Genomic DNA, 22,036 nt, shown 5'->3' on the forward strand with positions numbered 1-22,036 from the left:
GTGCACAGCACCGGACCCAACAGCCCCTGGGGCAGGACAATAGCACGGAGTACCTGGGTGGCAAAACTGTAGCGACGCGCTTTGCAACGGAAGATGAACTTGAGCATTTCATATTGGACACCTTCAGGTAGTCCCTCCGTGTTTGTCCATTTTCTTCTGTTTTGTTCCTAATAAACACAACCCCGGCTTTTCGCAACAAGGGCCTGTCAGTCATACCATATATTTGCATGTACAGTAACGTCACATCTTGTCTTGAGCAAGTTTGTGCTTGTTTTTTTCCAGAGACCGCAACAGGGTTCCCCTAACTTCTGTGCTGTTTGGAACAGAAATCCCAACTCTTCAGGGAATTTAGTAAAGAATCTAAGTGTACATACAAGAATTCCCCGTCATCAGTAGTTTTCATACCAGCAGACAGGGATGGAAATTACTTTTCAGACCGGGCTGGTAGAAAATGTGCCCAACTAGCCCGTGGGATAGTGACATTTAGTATTTGGAAATATTGCATGGAACAGATATTCGACCCGGGCTAGTAAAGATTTCAGTCTAATTCCCCGGCTGGCCAGTGTCCAAAATCCTTAAATTCCATCGCTGCCAACAGGCTTTCTGTTTTTACACAAATTGCTTTGTTGTAGATGGTAAACAACAACCTGGTGAATATGGCTGCATTGAACAAGATAAGAAATGCATTATGGCCAACTAAGACCTTCCATACAAGCCTTTTGAATGTTATAGCTAATGAACATGCAAACTTTATTGTTGTATTGTAAGCGCTTTAATGGGTTTTAATATCCAAGCTTCACATCTTCCTTTCCGATCTTCTACCTTGGTTTCTAGAGTGCCCTTTGACCCCGGACACCCCAGCTAGCGAGGCGAGGATGTGCACCAGCAACAGCCGCTTGGCCGCCCTGAAGAAGCAGAACGACATTGAGCTGAAGGTCAAACAGGGGGCAGAGAACATGATCCAGATGTACTCCAACGGCTCTTCCAAGGTATGCCCACTGACCTCTGACATTCACAAACAGTAATTTTCAGTTTGTGACCTCTGGGTCATGTTCATTAGGGCACTTAACTCTACAGAAAACGACAATGAGCGTGTCCTATTGGTTAATTCCAGGTAATCCCTCCTTGCAGTCTCTTGTTCACTTGGCCCTTCTTGGAAATGAGCAGGTAGGGTTTTTCCAAAGTGTCACAGTATGATGCAACACATATCTGTATTTTGAAAGTTCTATATTTTGAAAACTTGATTGCTGACATGCAAAACATTTTTGGACTGTATCAACAGTGGAATAATGGAGCAAATACCAAATTATATTTTTTTTTAAAGTGGTATTTTCTTTTTAAGAGACCACAAAATCCATTATTCAAAATATTGAGCTCAGTTAGCACCATTATAAATATGGTGTATGGTAGGACTAACCTACAAGATAGTGTCCCTGGCAGTGACACCAGACATGGTATTAACAGAACTAGCTAGTACTCCCTGTGCAGAATCATGTTAAGTAACCCCAGCCATATTAACAGAGCATTATCAGGCCGTATTTAGCTCTGCACTGGTTACTAAGGTGTAGAATGCTGATGAATTCAGCTAAAATCATACAGCACTAATACATTAGGGATATTAACGCTAAAGTGTGGAATGATAGCAACCTCAGTGCTAACTACTAACCACAGCATTTTATGCAAGATGTGGCGTATTAGCTTCGTTCTATTTGCAAAGGTGCCCTTTGCTAAAATCAGCCATAGCTGGCTGTGAGCACTAGAGGTCGACCGACTATGATTTTTCAACGCCGATACCGATTATTGGAGGCCCAAAAAAGGCCGATACCGATTAATTGGACGATTTTTATTATTTATTTGTAATAATGACAATTACAACAATACTGAATGAACACTTTAACTTAATATAATACATCAATAAAATCAATTTAGCCTCAAATAAATAATGAAACATGTTCAATTTGGTTTAAATAATGCAAAAACAAAGTGTTGGAGAAGAAAGTAAAAGTGCATTATGTGCCATGTAAGAAAGCTAACGTTCCTTGCTCAGAACATGAGAACATATTACATTTACGTCATTTAGCAGACGCTCTTATCCAGAGCGACTTACAGTAGTGAGTGCATACATTTAATTTCATGCATTGTTTAATTTTTGTACTGGCCCCCCTGTGGGAATCGAACCCACAACCCTGGCATTGCACACACCATGCTGGCATTGCAAACACCATGCTCTACCAATTGAGCCACAGGGAAGACATATGAAAGCTGGTGGTTCCTTTTAACATGAGTCTTCAATATTCCCAGGTAAGAAGTTTTAGGTTGTAGTTATTATAGGACTATTTCTCTCTATACGATTTGTATTTCATATACCTTTGACTATTGGATGTTCTTATAGGCACTTTAGTATTGCCAGTGTAACAGTATAGCTTCCGTCCCTCTCCTCGCTCCTACCTGGGCTCAAACCAGGAACACATCGACAACAGCCACCCTCGAAGCAGCGTTACCCATGTAGAGCAAGGGGAACAACCACTCCCAAGTCTCAGAGCGAATGACGTTCGAAACGCTATTAGCGCGCACCCGCTAACTAGCTAGCCATTTCACATTGGTTACACCAGCCTAATCTTGGGAGTTGATAGGCTTGAAGTCATAAACAGCGCAATGCATTGCAAAGAGCTGCTGGCAAAACGCAGTAAAGTGCTGTTTGAATGAATGCTTACGAGCCTGCTGCTGCCTACCATCGCTCAGTCAGACTGCTCTATCAAATCATAGACTTAATTATAACATAATAACACAGAGAAATACGAGCCTTAGGTCATTAATATGGTCGAATCCGGAAACTATCACGTTTATTCTTTCAGTGAGGTACGGAACCGTTCCGTATTTTATCTAACGGGTGGCATCCATAAGTCTAAATATTCCTGTTACATTGCACAACCTACAATGTTATTTCATAGTTACGTAACATTCTGGCAAATTAGTTCGCAACGAGCCAGGCGGCCCAAACTGTTGCATGTAACCTGATTCTGCGTGCAATGAACGCAAGAGAACTGACAGAATTTCACCTGGTTAATATTGCCTACTAACCTGGATTTCTTTTAGCTAAATATGCAGGTTTAAAAATATATACTTCTGTGTATTGATTTTAAGAAAGGCATTGATGTTTATGGTTAGGTACAGTCGTGCAACGATTGTGCTTTTTTTCGCAAATGCGCTTTTGTTAATTCATCCCCCGTTTGGCGAAGTCTTCACAGTTTGCAACGAGCCAGGCGGCCCAACTGCTGCATATACCCTGACTCTGTTTGCAAGAGAAGTGACACATTTTCCCTAGTTAAAAGAAATTCATGTTAGCAGGCAATATTAACTAAATATGCAGGTTTAAAAATATATACTTGTGTATTGATTTTAAGAAAGACATTGATGTTTATGGTTAGGTACACATTGGAGCAAAGACGGTCCTTTTTCGCGAATGCGCACCACATCGATTATATGCAACGCAGGACAGGCTAGATAAACTAGTAATATCATCAACCATGTGTAGTTAACTAGTGATTATGATTGATTGATTGTTTTTTATAAGATAAGTTTAATGCTAGCTAGCAACTTACCTTGGCTTCTTACTGCATTTGCGTAACAGGCAGGCTCCTCGTGGAGTGCAACGTAACGCAGGTGGTTAGAGCGTTGGACTAGTTAACCATAAGGTTGAATCCCCAAGCTGACAAGGTAAAAATCTGTCGTTCTGCCCCTGAACAAGGCAGTTAACCCACCGTTCCTAGGCCGTCATTGAAGATAAGAATGTGTTCTTAACTAACTTGCCTAGTTAAATAAAGGTAAAAAAATAAAAAATATATATATATATATATATATATATATATAAAATTTAAAAAATCTGCAAATCGGTGGCCAAAAATACCGATTTGTTATGAAAACTTGAAATCGGCCCTAATTAATCGCCCATTCCGATTAATCGGTCGACCTCTAGTGAGAAATGTATGATATCAAGGTGTGGAATGTTGGCAACCCCCGGTCAGCGCTCCCCTGCTGGAGCGCCTGGAGAAAGTGGCACCATCCTGTGGGAAATGGCATGGCCTGATGATGTCAGCCAGGAAATGCCTGTCAGACTGGAAGCCTTTCCTGCCCTCTACGCCGGCACGGCATAGCATAGTGCGCTCCTCCACCAAAGGAATTCTGGGTGGAGCCGACTAGTTTACTCCACGGGCCAGTGTGTGCGTCAACTCGAGGGTCACCGATAACACAACACAATGGCATTCTACTTTCGCCTGCGGTGAATAACTTTTTCCATGTGTTCATTGAAAACTTTTGCTCCACTTAAGGTCATGATTTGACGAGACTGTGTTCCGATTGGGTAACCCACGCACGCACCCACACATTCTGTCTGAAGTATGATGTGGAATTTGGGTCAGGTGTTTTGGGTTATTTTACTCATGAAGAAATGCTGTTTAGATCAGATGTTGATCAATATCACACAGTCCAGTGAGTTACTTTGTTATAGACGCCTCTGTGTACCTGTTGATGGTGTGAGTGTTGTCTTCATTTTCTGCCCAGGACCGGAAATTGCTAGCGACTGCTCAACAGATGCTCCAGGACAGCAAGACAAAGATTGAGTTCATCAGGATGCAGATCCTCAAAGGCAGCCAGGCCAGCGAGTTGAGCTTCGATAACAACGACGTCATGGGTGAGACGCACACCTGCCTGTGACTCATTCTGTCCGTGGCTTCCTGTCCTGTGTTATCCCCTTTGACACATATGGATACACAAGCACACACACACACACAGTGGATTCACTACATGGAATCACTGATCTAGAGATTACCTTCCATCCTAAATATTTACTGACTGTGTGATCCAGATGAGTGATTCTGCACCTCCTCTTGCTCAAACTGATCCCCTCAAACGCCCTGATAGTCTCTCTAACAAGGTCCTCTTCCTCCAGCCAAGCCCATCATCAGCCCGCTGGACCTGCGGGTAGAGGAGCTGTGTCACCACGCCAGGATAGAGTCAGCCGTGGCCGAGGGCGCCAAGAATGTAATGAAGCTCCTGGGCTCTGGCAAAGTCACGGAGAAGAGGGCACACTCAGAGGTACAGACCACAGCTATAGTTGAGTAGGAGTGCTGATTTAGGATCAGGTCCCATAGTCTATATAATTATGATCTAAAAGGCTAAACTGATCCTAGGTCAGCACTCCTACCCTGGCCCCAAAAACAACTAGACAAAAAAATATGTTTTCGAAAGCTATTCCTAAACCCTTAGTCAACTCACTGCTCAACAAACTTATGCCCAAAATGGGAGCAAACGCTTTCAAAATGTCTGGGCGTGCCTGTTGGACAAACTCTATACAAAATACCCATTCTGTTTGTGAACTTGTTTTTCCTGGACCACATTCTGTAGAAACCATTATGAGAGCAAACACATTTTGAAATAAAAAATAAAACTAAATTGTACATTCTGAGTTTTCACCCATTTAGTGCCAACTGAAGATGCCCCTGTTTTGACCCTCAACCTTGCTTTTCTCCCCAGGCCCAGGCCCGTTTCAACGAGTCCAGTCAAAAGCTAGACCTGCTCAAGTACTCCCTGGAGCAGAGGCTGAGTGAGCTACCCAAGAACCACCCTCGCAGCACCAACATCGTGGAGGAGCTGTCCCTCATGTCCTCGCCCGCCCTCAGCCTGCGCTCCAGCATCATCTCCACCCAGAACCAATACAGCACCGTGGCCAAGCCAGCCGCACTCACAGGTAAAAGGGCTTATATCCCACAGCAGTGGTCATCAGTTGCATGCGGTTAACCTCTGAATGTAGAGCTGAATCTTAACTTGAGATATGCGCCTGTTAATCTTGTCAATGGAAGATTTGTGCGAAAACTTGACTTACAAAGATCTCAAGTTCTAGCCTTTTATGTACTGGCATTTTGGGATTTCAGTCTTTAAAGTATGCAGTTACCAATATATCATGATGGTAGTGCTGTAGCACTGTGCTTAGCCTGGGCTCATAAAATCTATCACTTTATGATAAATCTCTCGTCTCCCACAGGCACGCTAGATGTCAGGCTCATGGGCTGCCAGGACCTGCTGGAGAACGTTCCGGGTCGTTCCAAAGTCGGTTCCGTGCTGCTGCCTGGCTGGAGCCCCAGCGAGACGCGCTCCTCCTTCATGAGCCGGGGGAATCGCAACCGAGGTGCCAGCGCACGGAACCTCTCCAAGAGTGAAGACCTCTCCAGTGAGTCTCCTAACACCAACAGTCTCTCCTACTAGCCCTCCATCAATAACTTAATCCATTGATAGCTTTTTTGTCACCATCAGAAATCCAAGAATTTATTATGTCCAATATTAATACATAGTTGTCTGAAATGGCACCCTATTCCCTATATAGGGCCCATTTCAGACACTGCCATATACACACTTTACAAAAGCACATTGGAGAAACCTGAAACCTGTCGAGTGACTGATTACCGCTGCCATCATCCCCTCTGCTTGAGAGGATGAGTTGTAGCAGAACTATAAATATACAGAAACCACAGCACTCTATATGTAGTGTGTCCTAAAGGAAGATCACCCTGTTCGTTTAAATGTATAGTCATTTCAACAATACATGTATGTATGAACTATAATATGTACATTTTTGGCAGGAAATGGTATTAAATCTTTTTTACTCTCCAGATGAAATCAGTGCTGTGCTGAAGCTGGACAATACAGTGGTGGGACAGACCAACTGGAGACCTGTCAGTAACCAGTCCTGGGATCAGAAGTTTACACTGGAGCTGGATAGGGTACGACACGCACACACAGTTAACTTATAAGCATATTGCAAACCTCATTATCTGGCAGCCAGTTTAATTTTGGTATTTTCTACATCAGTATTTGTTATGAGGAGAAGACTAGTGGATTCCTCAGTTCACTAGACGCTAGTTAAATAATCTCCTAGTAATGCACATCGTTGAAGAAAGGTTTCAAATGAAATCACAATGCACCACGAAATGATACCCTATGAATACTTGACTTTACTTGTGTATTTGTGCGCTTGAACTTGTGTACATTGTTTGACCTGCAGTCTCGTGAGCTGGAGATCTCGGTGTACTGGAGAGACTGGCGCTCGCTGTGTGCTGTCAAGTTCCTGCGACTGGAGGACTTCCTGGACAACCAGCGTCACGGCATGTGTCTCTACCTGGAGCCTCAGGGAACCCTGTTTGCAGAGGTATCCCACATTGACACTACACCAGGGTTGTGTTCATTAACTGAAGGGGACTACCTGGACCTGTCCAATAAGAAATGCTCATTTTAGTTTTCGGTGCTAGTGGTTTTAAATGTTTTCCGTGTTTGCCCTAATGAACACCACCCATTTATCAATACCTTCCTATGATTAAGCCTGTTTGCTTGGTGTCCTGTATGTCTCCTCCAAACTATGGATTTTTGTTCAGGTCACATTTTTCACCCCTGTCATTGAACGGCGACCCAAACTGCAGAGACAAAAAAAGATCTTCTCAAAGCAGCAAGGTAACTTGTCATTTTCTGAGAAAACACAAAAATAGGGCCCAAAGCAGAATACAATTTACTTCATACTCAACAGGAGGTCCACAGGAAAAAAACAATGTTTTTAATGGAAAATATTAATTACATCTAAATTTGTCTGAGAAATCACATAGTTGCTTTGGTGTTCAGGACACTATTTATTGTCCTTGTTGGATGGCTTAATTCAGTGTCTTACACTAAATATCAGTAGTCAAATAATGGTGAGGTGATGATTTCCACGGTCACCCCCGGTCATAGGGTCTGTAGGGGTGTTGTGAGGACTAGTGTTCCCCCGTCCAGCTTTGTGACCGCTGTTAAGGAGGTTAGTGAGTCACTGACCTATCCTGTGTCCCTCCTCAGGGAAGACGTTCCTGCGTGCTCCTCAGATGAACATCAACATTGCCACCTGGGGACGCCTGGTCAGAAGGGCCTTACCCACAGTCAGCCCACAGGTGGCTGAGACCGGGACCAGCAGTCTGCCAGGATCTCCAACACCTACCAGGTGTGTGTGTGTGTATGTATATGTGTATATATATATATATATCTCTCTCTCTCAGGCATGAATTCACACTGGTGTTTGTATGCACACACTGTCACAACTGCCAGAGACCTTCATAACATCTTCACACACAGTCTGTAGACTCTCTCATTAAGATGTGGCACCTTTCCTTCCAGTCCCATCAGTGAACCGTTGGTGACCAAGCTGGACTTTGACAAAGAGCCAACCCCGGGACCCAAGCACTACCCTGTACCCGCTGGCATCAGAGAACCACTGGCACAGGACAACAAACTGCCCGACAAGGAGGAAGTACAGGTACGGATATGGGGTTACCATTGAGATGCCTGATAGAGGAAGTAGTGCACATGTAGTCATATATGATAATAGTTATGATAGTGGGAATGGTCATCCCAGTTCAAGCAAATTAAAACATTAAAAAACTGTCAATGGAAACCTGGGTCTTGCTCTGTGAAAACGTTTTGAAGCTGGGCTGTACTACCTGAATCCGAACAGTAACTTTTTCCGTTGCAAAACATTTTGTTACAGTGTGCCACACTGAACACAACCACGCTGCCCCATCCTCCTAAAAAGTGTGTTATGCCGTTGCAGGACGCCCTGGCATCGTTTGATTTCCTGAACAAGAGGAACAGCATAGCTGTGAAGTCGTCAGACCTAGACAGACTAGACAAGGTAGCAAAGCAGGAGATCCAGCCTCCAGGCCTGGAGCTCACAGCCATACAGAAGGAGATAAGGTAGAGCTCACTGACGACTACATTGCAGTTGAACTGCGCAGAATCACTGATTTACAAATCCTAAATAATTACTCATTATGTGATCAAGAGCAGCAATTCTTTGACTCTCAAATAGGGTGAAGATCTGTGACTCAAATATTGTTTTAACTGTTTGAGGACATTTTTGGTAGAAACTGATGCATTCATGACGTACTTTTAATAGGCGTTTGTTTTTGTTTGATTGGTTATAATTAATTTATTGGGGGCGCTGTATTGTTCAACTTCCATGAGGAAGTGCATGTTTTTACCTCTTAATTGATTGGTTATTTATTTTCTTATTGAAAGCAATAACAAAAATATTTTACATTTTAGTCATTTAGCAGATGCTCTTATCCAGAGCGACTTATAGTAGTGGTCCTCTGTGGGAATCAAACCCACAGCCCTGGTGTTGCAAGCACCATGCTCTACCAACTGAGCCACACAGGACACCATTAGTTTGTCTGTGTTTTTCCATTGAATATATGATATCTGATGTACATCTACCTCCATTTCCAGGGAAGAAGAACAATTTCAGTTTAGTCTCAGAGACTTTAAATGTGTTGCAGTCCTTGGTCGTGGTCATTTCGGAAAGGTACGTGGCACACACCCAACCCATTTCTCATCCCTAGCAAACACAGCTGATTTTAAACTAATTGTGTTCTAAACTAAAGATCATGATTAGTTGATTATTGGAGTCAATCAAAACCCGGAGGACTGGAGTTACCCGTCCCTGTTTTAGAGGTCCTAGGACCCTCCCTAGGTGCATGTTTAGTATTCCCCTAGCACTACACAGCTGATTTAAAATAACTAACTTATCATCAATCTTTGATTAGTTTAATCAGCTGTGTAGTGCTAGGGCAAAAACCAAAACGTGCACTGGGGGGGGCGCCATGTGCACACGCCCAGGACTGAGTTTGGGAAACCCTGCTCTAGAGAAATGTGCTCTTACTGAAAATCTCAACCCAGCTTTCCTAAAATGCCTCCTCTCTTCTCTCATTTCACACAGGTATTGTTAGCCGAGTATAAAAGCACAGGAGAGATGTTTGCCATCAAAGCCCTGAAGAAAGGAGACATTGTGGCTCGTGACGAGGTGGACAGGTAAGGGGCTCAACCAAGGGGCTCAACATGTGCACTTCAACCAAGTAGGCCAGATACTGATGTCTTTTGAATTGTTTGTTTGATGAGCTGAACCGTTTACCTTTGTTTAGCCGTGTAATTCAGTTCAGAGTTGACTACGAGCAAAAAGAAAGTCCATTGATATTTTACATTTACATTTTAGTCATTTAGCAGATGCTCTTATCCAGAGCGACTTACAGTAGTGAATGCATACATTTCATACATTTTATTTTTTACTTTTTTTTTGTACTGGCCCCCCGTGGGAATCGAACCCACAACCCTGGCTTTGCAAACACCATGCTCTACCAACTGAGCCACAGGGAATATGATATGGGCGCAATATGTAGCTTTGTACTCAAACTGACCAAATTCACAAAGAAAGGTGAGCTATAGACTTGTCATTCTCAGGAAAGCAAGCCTGGTAAGCGGTAGGTCCGTTTTATGTCCTTTTAGTTTCATATTTTTGCGTCTTTTTACTTTCGGTTTTGTACACCAGATATTTTGGGTTATTGAAGACATTTCACAGGTTTAGATGGTACAAGGATTCTCTAAAACAGGTCTCTTCAGCCCTGTACCCAGGGTGCAACCCTCCTGTAGGTTTTCAATCCAGCCCTGTACCCAGGGAGCTACCCTCCTGTAGGTTGTCAATCCAGCCCTGTACCCAGAGAGCTTACCCTCCTGTAGGTTTTCAATCCAGCCCTGTACCCAGAGAGCTTACCCTCCTGTAGGTTTTCAATCCAGCCCTGTACCCAGAGAGCTACCCTCCTGTAGGTTTTCAATCCAGCCCTGTACCCAGAGAGCTTACCCTCCTGTAGGTTTTCAATCGGCTAACTATTATAAATCAGCTGCACTAGATCAGGGTTGAATTGAAAACCTACAGGAGGGTAGCGCTCCAGGAACAGGGTTGGAGTGAAAACCTACAGGACGGTAGCGCTCCAGGAAGAGGGTTGGAGTGAAAACCTACAGGAGGGTAGCTCTCCAGGAACAGGGTTGGAGTGAAAACCTACAGGAGGGAAGCTCTCCAGGAACAGGGTTGGAGTGAAAACCTACAGGAGGGAAGCTCTCCAGGAACAGGGTTGGAGTGAAAACCTACAGGAGGGAAGCTCTCCAGGAACAGGGTTGGAGAGCCCTGCTCTACATTATACATTGGTTGTTTTGTCAAATCAACTGAAACTAAGTGAAATATTTTTTATTTTTTGCAACCAGACACTGGCAGAGCGATTTCTACATATTAATCCTTTAACAGTTGATGCTGGGAAAGATATTAGCTCAGCTCAGACAAGTTTGGTCTGATTTCCTTTCTTTTCAGGAATTGATTTACACATGGATTTTAAGTAGCATTAACGAGATTTTCTTTCCCAGGCATCAGTGGCTTACATCTTTGTCTCTCGGTCTTCCCCCCCAGTCTGATGTGTGAGAAGCGTATATTTGAGACGGTGAACAGCGTGCGCCACCCGTTCCTGGTCAACCTCTTCGCCTGCTTCCAAACGCAGGAGCACGTGTGCTTCGTCATGGAGTACGCTGCTGGGGGAGACCTGATGATGCACATCCACTCTGACGTCTTCTCCGAGCCCAGGGCCATGTGAGTGACACCATTTTTCTTTCTTGTTTATATGCTTTAAAGCTGAACTCAATAACAAAGCCCCTCCCGCCCCTGTTTTGCTAAAAAAGCTATGGGATGGGGCTTGAGAAATGTAATCACTCTCATATTCATAGACCTATACAAGGACTGACCATCCATTATATCAAAATGATACTTTTAACCATGTTGAGGTTTTATAATGTTTGTTTTACATTTACTTTGTTTTACTCCAATGTTTGTAAACTATCTTATATTTTGGGTTCTGATGGGGGGTATTACAGTTTAACCAAGTTCATGAGGCATTTATATGTTATATTCTTCCAGAATCAATCAGTAAATTATAAGTCCAAAAATGGATGTAGAAACTGCAGATTTCCCCTTTTTTAAAAAGCTAAAATCCTTAATAATGAAACTGCCACGTCTGTTTGTGATATTACAACAGAAGTTACTGCAAACCACAGTTGTTTTTTCCCCCTCTGACATTGCACACGTGATAGAACAGCAGCATATGTGCTGCCATTTTATTTTTACTGCGTTGCTCCCCAGCTCTGCTTTGTCAACAAAACAAAAACCTTAATGGCCATGGGGCAGATAGTGGGGAGGTTTCCCCTACTGTGAATTTCATCTTTAAGGTATTTTTGTCTAGTAGTAATATGGTTCACTTCCTTTGTGAGCACCAAAGTGTTTGTTTCTGTGCCAAGATTATTTTCTGGTGCAATTTGCTTTGAAATAGTATCTTAAGTGCTCACCTCTATATCCACTGTCTTGTTTTCAGTGTTACGCTAAATCATGAAGTGGATTCTCTTCAAATTTTCTCAGATTTTTTTGCTGAAATCCACTTTTTATTTTCTCTTGTAGATTTTATGCAGCTTGTGTCGTATTGGGATTACAGTTTTTACACGAACATAAGATTGTGTACAGGTAAGAATAATTCCATTCACTGGGTGAATATATATACTCTTATAATATATTGATACTGATTCTCATGATTAATTTATTTTTGTTTTACTTTCAGAGATCTGAAGCTTGACAATCTGCTCTTGGACACTGAGGGCTATGTAAAAATAGCTGACTTTGGCCTATGCAAAGAGGGTAAATAGGACAAAAATCACACAACCTCAACTTAATGCCATCTCTCACTGTTCCAACACCATTGAATGTATAATAACCTTACCCTGACTCTATATAAGGTGCATTCAGAAAGTATTCAGACCCCTTGACTTTATCCACATTTTGTTACGTTACAGCCCTATTTTTAAATGGATTAAATAAACAAATGTCCTCATCAATCTAAGCACAATACCCCATAATGACAAAGCAAAAACAGGTTTTTAGAAAATTTAACAAATTTCTTAAAGATTAACAACATATTTTATTTACATAAGTATTCAGACCCTTTGCTATGAGACTCGAAATTGAGCTCTGGTGCATCCTGTTTCCATTGGTCATCCTTGAGATGTTTCTACAAATTGATTTGGAGTCTGAGGTAAATTCAATTGATTGGACATGATTTGGAAAGGCACACACCTGTCCAGATAAGGTCCCACAGTTGACAGTGCATGTCAGAGCATAAACCAAGCAATTAGGTCAAAGGAATTGTCTGCAGAGCTCCAAGACAGAATTGTGTCGCACCGATCTGGGGAAGGGTACCAAAACATTTCTGCAGCAAGAACACAGTGGCCTCCATCATTCTTAAATGGAAGAAGTTTGGAACCACCAACCACCTCTTCCTAGAGCTGGCCGCCCAGCCAAACTGAGCAATTGGGGGAGAAGGGCCATGGTCAGGGAGGTGACCAAGAACCCGATGTTCATCTACAGAGCTCCAGAGTTCATCTGTGGAGATGGGAGAACCTTCCAGAAGGACAACTACCTCTGCAGCACTCCACCAATCAGGCCTTTATGGCAGAGTGGCCAGATGGAAGCTACTCCTCAGTAAACGGCACATGACAGCCCGCTTGGATTTTGCCAAAAGGTACCTAAAGGACTCTGACCTCTGAAACCAAGATTAAACTCTTTGGCCTGAATGCCAAGTGTCGCTTCTTGAGGAAACCTGGGACCATCCCTATGGTGAATCATGGTGGTGGCAGCATCATGCTGTGGGTATGTTTTTCAGCGGCAGGGAGACTAGTCAGAAAAGATGATCGGAGCAAAGTACAGATAGATCCTTGATGAAAACCTGCTCCAGAGCACTCAGGACCTCTGACTAAGGCTCACCTTCCAACAGGACAACGACCCTAAGCACACAGCCAAGACAACGGAGGAGTGGCTTCGGGACAAGTCTCTGAATGTCCTTGAGTGGCCCAGCCGGAGCAAGGCCTTACACCCGATCTAACGTCTCTGGAGAGACCTGAAAATAGCTGTGCAGTGATGCTCCCCATCCAACCTGACAGCTTGAGAGGATCTGCAGAGAAGAATGGGAGAAACTCCCCAAGCACAGTTGTGGCAACATGAAGCATCATAGCCAAGAAGACTCGAGGCTGTAATCGCTGCCAAAGGTGCTTCAACAAAGTACTGATTTAAAGGGTCTGAATACTTATAGAAATGTGATAGTTTATTTTTTTTGTAACAAAAAAACCTGAAATATGTTGCTTTGACATTATGGGGTATTATGTGTAGATTGAGGGGGGATTTTTTTTTTTTAAATCCATTTCAGAAAAAGGCTGTAACGTAACAAAATGTGGAAAAAGTCAAGGGGTCTAAATACCTTCTGAATGCACTGTATGCTGATCTGAAACTTATGTGGGTGTCAGATTTCCATGTCTGGGTGGACAGTAAAGTCTGTATGTATGTATCATGGTTATGTGTTTTCTGGCAGGAATGGGGTTCAGGGACCGCACCAGCACGTTTTGTGGTACTCCTGAGTTCCTGGCCCCAGAGGTTCTGACGGAGACGTCGTACACGCGTGCTGTGGACTGGTGGGGTCTGGGGGTCCTCGTCTTTGAGATGCTGGTTGGAGAGGTTAGTGGTTCTCACCTGTCATATGGATGCATACCTACTCAATGGCTCTTAAAGCTGGCCAATATTTGATCAACTCTAAAATATATATATATACAGTACCAGTCAAAAGTTTTAGAACACCTACTTAACCAAGGGTTTTTCTTTATTCTTACTATTTTCTACATTGTAGAATAATGGTGAAGACATCAAAACTATGAAATAACACATGGAATATTTTAGATTCTTCAAAGTAGCCACCCTTTGCCTTGATGACAGCTTTGCATATGCTTGACATTCTCTCAACCAACTTCATGAGGTAGTCACCTGGAATGCATTTCAATTAACAGGTGTGCCTTGTTAAAGTTAATTTGTGGAATTTATTTTCTTCTTAATGAGTTTGAGCCAGTCAGTTGTGTTGTGACAAGGTAGGGGTGGTATACAGATGATAGCCCTATTTGGTAAAATACCAAATCCATGTTATGGCAAGAACAGCTCAAATAAAAAAGAGAAAAGATAGTCAGTCCATCATTACTTTAAGACATGAAGGTCAGTCAATCGCAAAAACCATCAGGCGCTATGATGAAACTGGCTCTCATGAGGATGCCACAGGAAAGGAAGACTCAGAGTTACATCTGCTGCAGAGGATAAGTTCATAAGAGTTAACTGCACATCAGATTGCAGCCCAAATAAATGCTTCACAGAGTTCAAGGAACAGATTAATCTCAACATCAACTGTTCAGAGGAGACTGAATTTTATTTTTTATTTAACTAGGCAAGTCAGTTAAGAACAAATTATTATTTACAATGACTGCCTAACCCGGACGCCGGGCCAATTGTGCGCCGCCCAATGGGACTCCTGATCACGGCTGGTTGTGATACAGCCCTGGATCGAACCAGGGTCTGTAGTGACGCCTCTAGCACTGAGATGCAGTGCCTTAGACCGCTGCACCAATCGGGAGCCCCATCAGGCCTTCATGGTTGAATTGCTGCAAAGAAATCACTACTAAAGGACACTAATAAGAAGAAGAGACTTGCTTGGGCCAAGAATCATGGACATTGGACATTAGACTGGTGGAAATGTGTCCTTTGGTCTGATGAGTCCAAATTTGAGATTTCTGGTTCCGACTGTCGTGTCTTTGTGAGACCCAGAGTAGGTGAACGGATGATCTCTGCATGTGTGGTTCCCACTGTGAAGCATGGAGGAGGTGGTGTGTTGGTACTTTGCTGGTGACATTGTCAGTGATTTATTTAGAATTCAAGGCACTCTTAACCAGCATGGCTACCACAGCATTCTGCAGCGATACGCCATCCCATCTGGTTTGTGCTTAGTGGGACTATCATTTGTTTTTAAACAGGACAATGACCCAACACACCTCCAGGCTGTGTAAGGGCTATTTGACCAAGAAGGAGAGTGATGGAGTGCTGCATCAGATGACCTGTCCTCCACAATCACCCGACCTCAACCCAATTGATATGGTTTGGGATGAGTTGGACCGCAGAGTGAAGGAAAACCAGCCAACAAGTGCTCAGCATATGTGGGAACACCTTCAAAACTGTTGGAAAAGCATTCCTCATGAAGCTGGTTGAGAGAATGCCAAGAGTGTGCAAAGCTGTCATAAAGGCAAAGGGTGGCTACTTTGAAGAATCTAAAATAGTTTTTTTGGTTACTACATGATTCCATGTGTGTTATTTCATAGTTTTGATGTCTTCACTATTATTCCACAATGTAGAAAATGAAGAAGCCCTTGAAATGAGTAGGTGTCCAAACTTTTGACTGGTAATGTGTGTGTGTGTGTGTATGTGTGTATATATATATATATATATATATATATATATATATATATATATATATATATATATATATATATATATATATATATAGTTTTTACATTTTTAGAATTGAATTGACAAGATGATAATGGCAAAAAAAACATTAGCACAAAACCACAATTGTCATAACCATTCTAACATTATATACAGTTGAAGTCGGAAGTTTACATACACCTTAGCCAAATACATTTAAACTCACTTTTTCACATTTCCTGACATTTAAACCTAGTAAAAATTCCCTGTCTTAGGTCAGTTAGGATGACCACTTTATTTTAAGAATGTGAAATGTCGGAATAATAGAGTGATTTATTTCAGCTTTTATTTCTTTCATCATATTCCCAGTGGGTCAGAAGTTTACATACACTCAATTAGTATTTGGTAGCATTGCCTTTCAATTGTTTAACTTGGGTCAAATGTTTAGGTAGCCTTCCACAAGCTTCCCACAATAAGTTGGGTGAATTTTGGCCCATTCCTCCTGACAGAACTGGTGTAACTGAGTCAGGTTTGTAGGCCTCCTTGCTCACACAGACTTTTTCAGTTCTGCCCACAAATGTTCTATAGGATTGTGGTCAGGGCTGTGTGATGGCCACTCCAATACCTTGACTTTGTTGACCTTAAGCCATTTTGCTACCACTTTGGAAGTATGCTTGGGGTCATTGTCCATTTGGAAGACCCATTTGCGACCAAGCTTTAACTTCCTGACTGATGTCTTGAGATGTTGCTTCAATATATCCACATACTTTTCCTTCCTCATGAAGCCATCTATTTTGTGAAGTGCACCAGTGTCTCCTGCAGCAAAGCACCTCCACAACATAATGCTGCCACCCCCGTGCTTCATGGTTGGGATGGTGTTCTTCGGCTTACAAGCATCCCCCTTTTTCCTCCAAACATAACAATGGTCATTATGGCCAAACAGTTCTATTTTTGTTTCATCAGACCAGAGGACATTTCTCCAAAAAGTATGATCTTTGTTCCCATGTGCAGTTGCAAACCGTAGTCTGGCTTTTTTATGGTGGTTTTGGAGCAGTGGCTTCAATTTTTTTTCTGATGTCTTGGCTGATTTCTTTTGATTTTCCCATGATGTCAAGTAAAGAGGCACTGAGTTTGAAGGTGGGCCTTGAAATACATGGCCTCAAATGATGTCAATTAGCATATCAGAAGCTTCTAAAGCATTGTCATAATTTTCTTGAATTTTCCAAGTGGTTTAAAGGCACAGTAAACTTAAGTGTATGTAAACCTCTGACCCACTGGAATTGTGATATAGTGAAATAATCTGTCTGCAAACAATTGTTGGAAAAATGACTTGTGTCATGCATAAAGTAGATGTCCTAACCGACTTGCCAAAACAATAGTTTGTTAATAAGAAATTTGTGGAGTGGTTGGAGTGGAAAAACTAGTTTTAATGTCCCCAACCTAAGTGTATGTAAACTTCCGACTTCAACTGTACATAGCTGACCTGGTCAGTACTTGTCCTTATAAAAAAAAAAAGTACCATTCTCAATCATAGACTGAATGTGCAAAAATATATAATTTTTTTTCCCGTCCCAGTCTCCATTCCCAGGGGACGATGAGGAGGAGGTGTTTGACAGCATTGTCAACGATGAAGTCCGCTACCCAAGGTTCCTCTCAACAGAGGCCATCTCCATCATGAGAAGGGTGGGTTCTGGTGAAGTTCTACTACCAACTTCAAATGGTGCAGTCACCTCAGATTGACCTTTACTGAAACACAACACCTCAAATGACTGCTATCAGCTGTCACAAAGTGTGAACTGAGAAGAAACAAAAGACAATGGTGTTATTGAAACACAGCTTTAATGTTTACTCTGCTTTGTTATGCTCTTTTTGTTTGTAGCTTTTGAGGAGGAGTCCAGAAAGACGTCTTGGGGCAGGAGAACGAGACGCTGAAGAAGTAAAGAAACATCTGTTCTTCAGAGTAAGTTGAAAGTGTTTTTTAAATTGTATATATTTCATCTGTTTTGATATTGTAAACCAAAACAGCCTTGATTACAGGTAATGTGGACACCTTATCATTACATATGTAGGCTACTTAAGCAATAAGGCCTGAGATGGTGTGGTAAATGGCCAATATAAAATGTGTTTTGTGCATACCCATGGTATATGGTCAGATATACCATAGCTGTCAGCCAATCAGCATTCAAGGCTCAAACCACCCAGTTTATAATGTTCATTAGACTTGTCTACTTATCTTGGTTGTCATTAGCTTTTTTTCTCACAAGGTAGACGATTCAATACATGTCTGTCCTGATAGTTGACATAAGTTCACTCTTTCATCAATTTTCTCCTTCCTTTCTCCCCCCAGAATATGGATTGGAACGGACTACTGTCCAAGAAGGTGAAGCCTCCGTTTGTGCCGACCATCCAGGACTCCAACGACGTCAGCAACTTCGACAACGAATTTACCTCAGAAGCGCCCATCCTGACCCCGCCCAGAGAACCCAGGGCGCTCAGCAAGAATGAGCAGGACATGTTCTCAGACTTTGACTACATCGCAGACTGGTGTTAGCCCCCCCCTCCCCTTCTCCCTCTTCCTAACACGTTGAACAAACACACACTGTGAACCAAACACAGCGCTGACTGTAGCTCACATTTGAAAAAAAGCCTTTTTTCCAAACAACCGTTGAGGGAGGGGAAAACATTGCTCTTCCAGCCTTCAGGCGCACTCTGTGCCATTGAAAGACACCCCCCCCCGACTCCACAACTGAACACCCTTGTTTATTTTTTAACAAAATGAAGAACTTTTTTTTAACAAAAAGAGATTTATATTTTGCATTTCTTCTGAGAATTTTGAGAGAAGAGGGAGAAGGAGGCCTCCAGCGCATGTTGTCTATTGTCTGACCACTGAGAAGGTTTTCATATGAACTATGTCAAAGGAAATGCCGGCAACATCATGTTATTCATAGTCAGTCTTTATTTTTTATCATGTACAGAATATTATTAATCCGTATTAATGAGTCATTTCTCAAGCCATAACTAAATGACTTCTCTCTGTAAGGTCTGCCATATTGTATTATGAGTGTTTTAAGCATTTATCACTGAACTGTCACGTGAGGTTAAAGACAACACATCTTGACTACTACTGCCTTTTGACTTGAAAGCCAAAGTAAGGGCTCCCTTTTAGCTGATCCTTGTCATCTCCCTCGCCCACACTTATTTGTCACACGCTTCGTAAACAACCGGTGTGGACTAACAGTGAAATGCTTAGTTACGGGCCTAGTTACGGGCCCTTCGCAACAATGCAGGGAGAACCCTCCCACCGTTTTTTAAAGAATGCCTTCCTGTTTCTGCTAGCAAAGCTAAGAGCTGGCTCACTCTCAAAGAATAGAGTGCAGAAATGTTTTATTTTTAAACAGATGATCATTAGACAAAGCAGTGCATCCAGTTAGCCCTCAAGGTACTGGAACTATCCCTCATTTACTAGCATACAGGACCGTGTTTCACTATGTAATGCTATAAGGATGTTAGAGGGGAAATAATTAAGCAGTAGAACAGAGTTCTAGAGACATCAAAAGCGACTGCCGCTTTAAATGTCGTCATTTGTAAGGTGCACACAATATGGAGACTTATCCGACAAGGCTCCCTCTGGTGGGTTCCTAGCACCATTAAGCATATGAATCAAGTGTCTCAGAGTAGAAGTGCTGATTTAGGATCAGTTATGCCTTTTAGATCACAATGAAAATGATTACATGAACAGGGGAACCTGATCCTAGATCAGCACTCGTACTCTGAGCTATACATTCCCAGATTTAGTTATTGGGGGATAACAATGCATTCAGCTAGCAATGTTGTGCTCTTGTGGATAGAATCAATTACTCTAGCATTTCTAACAGAGTGGGTCAGTTCCATTATAATTCAATTCGATGCAGAAAATTCATAATCTGTTGAACTTCCATTCGCTACCTGAATTAACTGATTTGAAATAGAATTGATTCCAACCTCGATACCTCAATACTTTTAACTGAAGATACCAGAAGACGTCACAGCCTGCAATGATTGGAGTTGGTCAAATGGTGGATCTGAAGTGACTGATACAGCGGATTACCAAAACTCATCCATTCAGTCCTGACAGTGGGACTATGGAAACAGTAATGGATGTATGGTCAAACTGACATCAACCTATGTGTAGAGTGAAGTTGCCTCCACGTTAGGAGGATTGTGGAAGCTGGCCCCAGATCTTTACCCAGCGGAAACTAAACTCTGAAGCTTAAACTTAGTGCCAGTTTGTGCAGACTATGTAAATGAATCACTACAGGGGAGGGCATATATGTATGTACACACAATTAAGCTGATAACACTATCAATAAGTATTTTTTTATGACCTATGTTTAGTGTAATTATGAAAATAGATTGTACAAAGTTATTTCTCCCAGTGCTTAAATGGCCGCTTGAGCGTGTTGCAAAAACAGACAAGCTTTTTTGAATGGTACACCACATTGAAGTTACAAGAATGTTGGCCCTGGTGTAAAGAAGCATTTTGCTGTTGGGGGTTTGTCGCCTATCATGAATGCACAAATTAAATGTTTTTAATAGTTGTGCTACCTTTGCATATTGTATTCTATTGGCGTGAGCACATCACTTTCAAGCCCATGTTATGTCTTGGTCTCTTTGCTTTGAGAATCTCTTCCATGGTGTGAAGAGCAACATGCCCAATAGAACTGTCCATGAACGTACTACAGCAGTCCACTGTTCATCCATGACCCACAGTGCATCTTACTGAAGTCAGACCAAGCTGGAGTACTTTGCAGAAATAGCAAGGAGTGACCTGACTTTGGCGTTGAGGTAAGTGGACAACTAAAACATGATCTTGCGTAGAAGGATCAAAACCTCGAAGAATAGTAAAGAGACTAATTTACCTTGAATCCAGGTGAAGCATAGAGCACAAGTTCCCCTTGTTAAGCTACAGTATAACTTTGTCATGTTCAACTTTGCAAATAAACTCAGCAAAAAAATAAACGTCCCTTTTTCAGGACCCTGTATTTCAAAGATAATTTGTAAAAATCCAAATAACTTCACAGATCTTCATTGTAAAGGGCTTAAACACTGTTTCCCATGCTTGTTCAATGAACATGCACCTGTGGAATGGTCGTTAAGACGCTTACAGACAGACAATTAAGGTCACAGTTATGAAAACTTAGGACACTAATGGGGCCTTTCTACTCTCTGAAAAATTCCAGAAGAAAGATGCCCAGGGTCCCTGCTCATCTGCGTGAACGTGCCTTAGGCATACTGCAAGGAGGCATGAGGACTGCAGATGTGGCCAGGGCAATAAATTGCAATGTCCGTACTGTGGGACGCCTAAGACAGCGCTACAGGGAGACAGGACGGACAGCTGATCATCCTCGCAGTAGCAGACCACGTGTAACAACACCTGCACAGGATCAGTACATCTGAACATAACACCTGCGGGACAGGTACAGGATGGCAACAACTCCCCGAGTTACACCAGGAACCCACAATCCCTCCATCAGTGCTCAGACTGTCCGTAATATGCTGAGAGAGGCTGGACTGAGGGCTTGTAGGCCTGTTGTAAGGCAGGTCGTCACCAGCCTATGGGCACAAACCCACCGTCACTGGACCAGACAGGACTGGCAAAAAAGTGCTCTTCACTGACGAGTCGCGGTTTTGTCTCACAAGGGGTGATGGTCGGATTCGCGTTTATCGTCAAAGGAATGAGCGTTACACCGAGGCCTGTACTCTGGAGCGGGATCGATTTGGAGATGGAGGGTCCGTCGTGGTCTGGGGCGATGTGTCACAGCATCATCGGACTGA

The 22,036-nt window shown here is 42.6% G+C and overlaps 1 protein-coding gene across 1 annotated transcript in view; it reads left to right on the forward strand.

Annotated features, from left to right (window-relative positions):
- The window catches only part of LOC106598894 (serine/threonine-protein kinase N2-like), a 42,408-nt gene extending 21,603 nt beyond the window's left edge, over window positions 1-20,805 (forward strand). The window contains exons 3-22 of the mRNA XM_014189916.2: window positions 835-989; window positions 4,561-4,690; window positions 4,949-5,094; window positions 5,533-5,746; window positions 6,041-6,226; window positions 6,667-6,776; window positions 7,058-7,201; window positions 7,425-7,500; window positions 7,876-8,017; window positions 8,191-8,329; window positions 8,624-8,766; window positions 9,301-9,376; window positions 9,791-9,882; window positions 11,306-11,482; window positions 12,341-12,403; window positions 12,498-12,574; window positions 14,298-14,440; window positions 17,798-17,905; window positions 18,102-18,182; window positions 18,570-20,805. Coding sequence (XP_014045391.1) covers window positions 835-989; window positions 4,561-4,690; window positions 4,949-5,094; window positions 5,533-5,746; window positions 6,041-6,226; window positions 6,667-6,776; window positions 7,058-7,201; window positions 7,425-7,500; window positions 7,876-8,017; window positions 8,191-8,329; window positions 8,624-8,766; window positions 9,301-9,376; window positions 9,791-9,882; window positions 11,306-11,482; window positions 12,341-12,403; window positions 12,498-12,574; window positions 14,298-14,440; window positions 17,798-17,905; window positions 18,102-18,182; window positions 18,570-18,773 — 2,606 coding nt within the window. The 3' untranslated portion in view covers window positions 18,774-20,805. The remainder of the gene's footprint in view (window positions 1-834; window positions 990-4,560; window positions 4,691-4,948; window positions 5,095-5,532; window positions 5,747-6,040; window positions 6,227-6,666; window positions 6,777-7,057; window positions 7,202-7,424; window positions 7,501-7,875; window positions 8,018-8,190; window positions 8,330-8,623; window positions 8,767-9,300; window positions 9,377-9,790; window positions 9,883-11,305; window positions 11,483-12,340; window positions 12,404-12,497; window positions 12,575-14,297; window positions 14,441-17,797; window positions 17,906-18,101; window positions 18,183-18,569) is intronic.
- Window positions 20,806-22,036: the final 1,231 nt, after the last annotated feature.

The sequence above is a fragment of the Salmo salar genome, chromosome ssa03 (genome assembly GCF_905237065.1).
Source record: "Salmo salar chromosome ssa03, Ssal_v3.1, whole genome shotgun sequence".
In the NCBI taxonomy this organism is placed as follows: domain Eukaryota; kingdom Metazoa; phylum Chordata; class Actinopteri; order Salmoniformes; family Salmonidae; genus Salmo; species Salmo salar.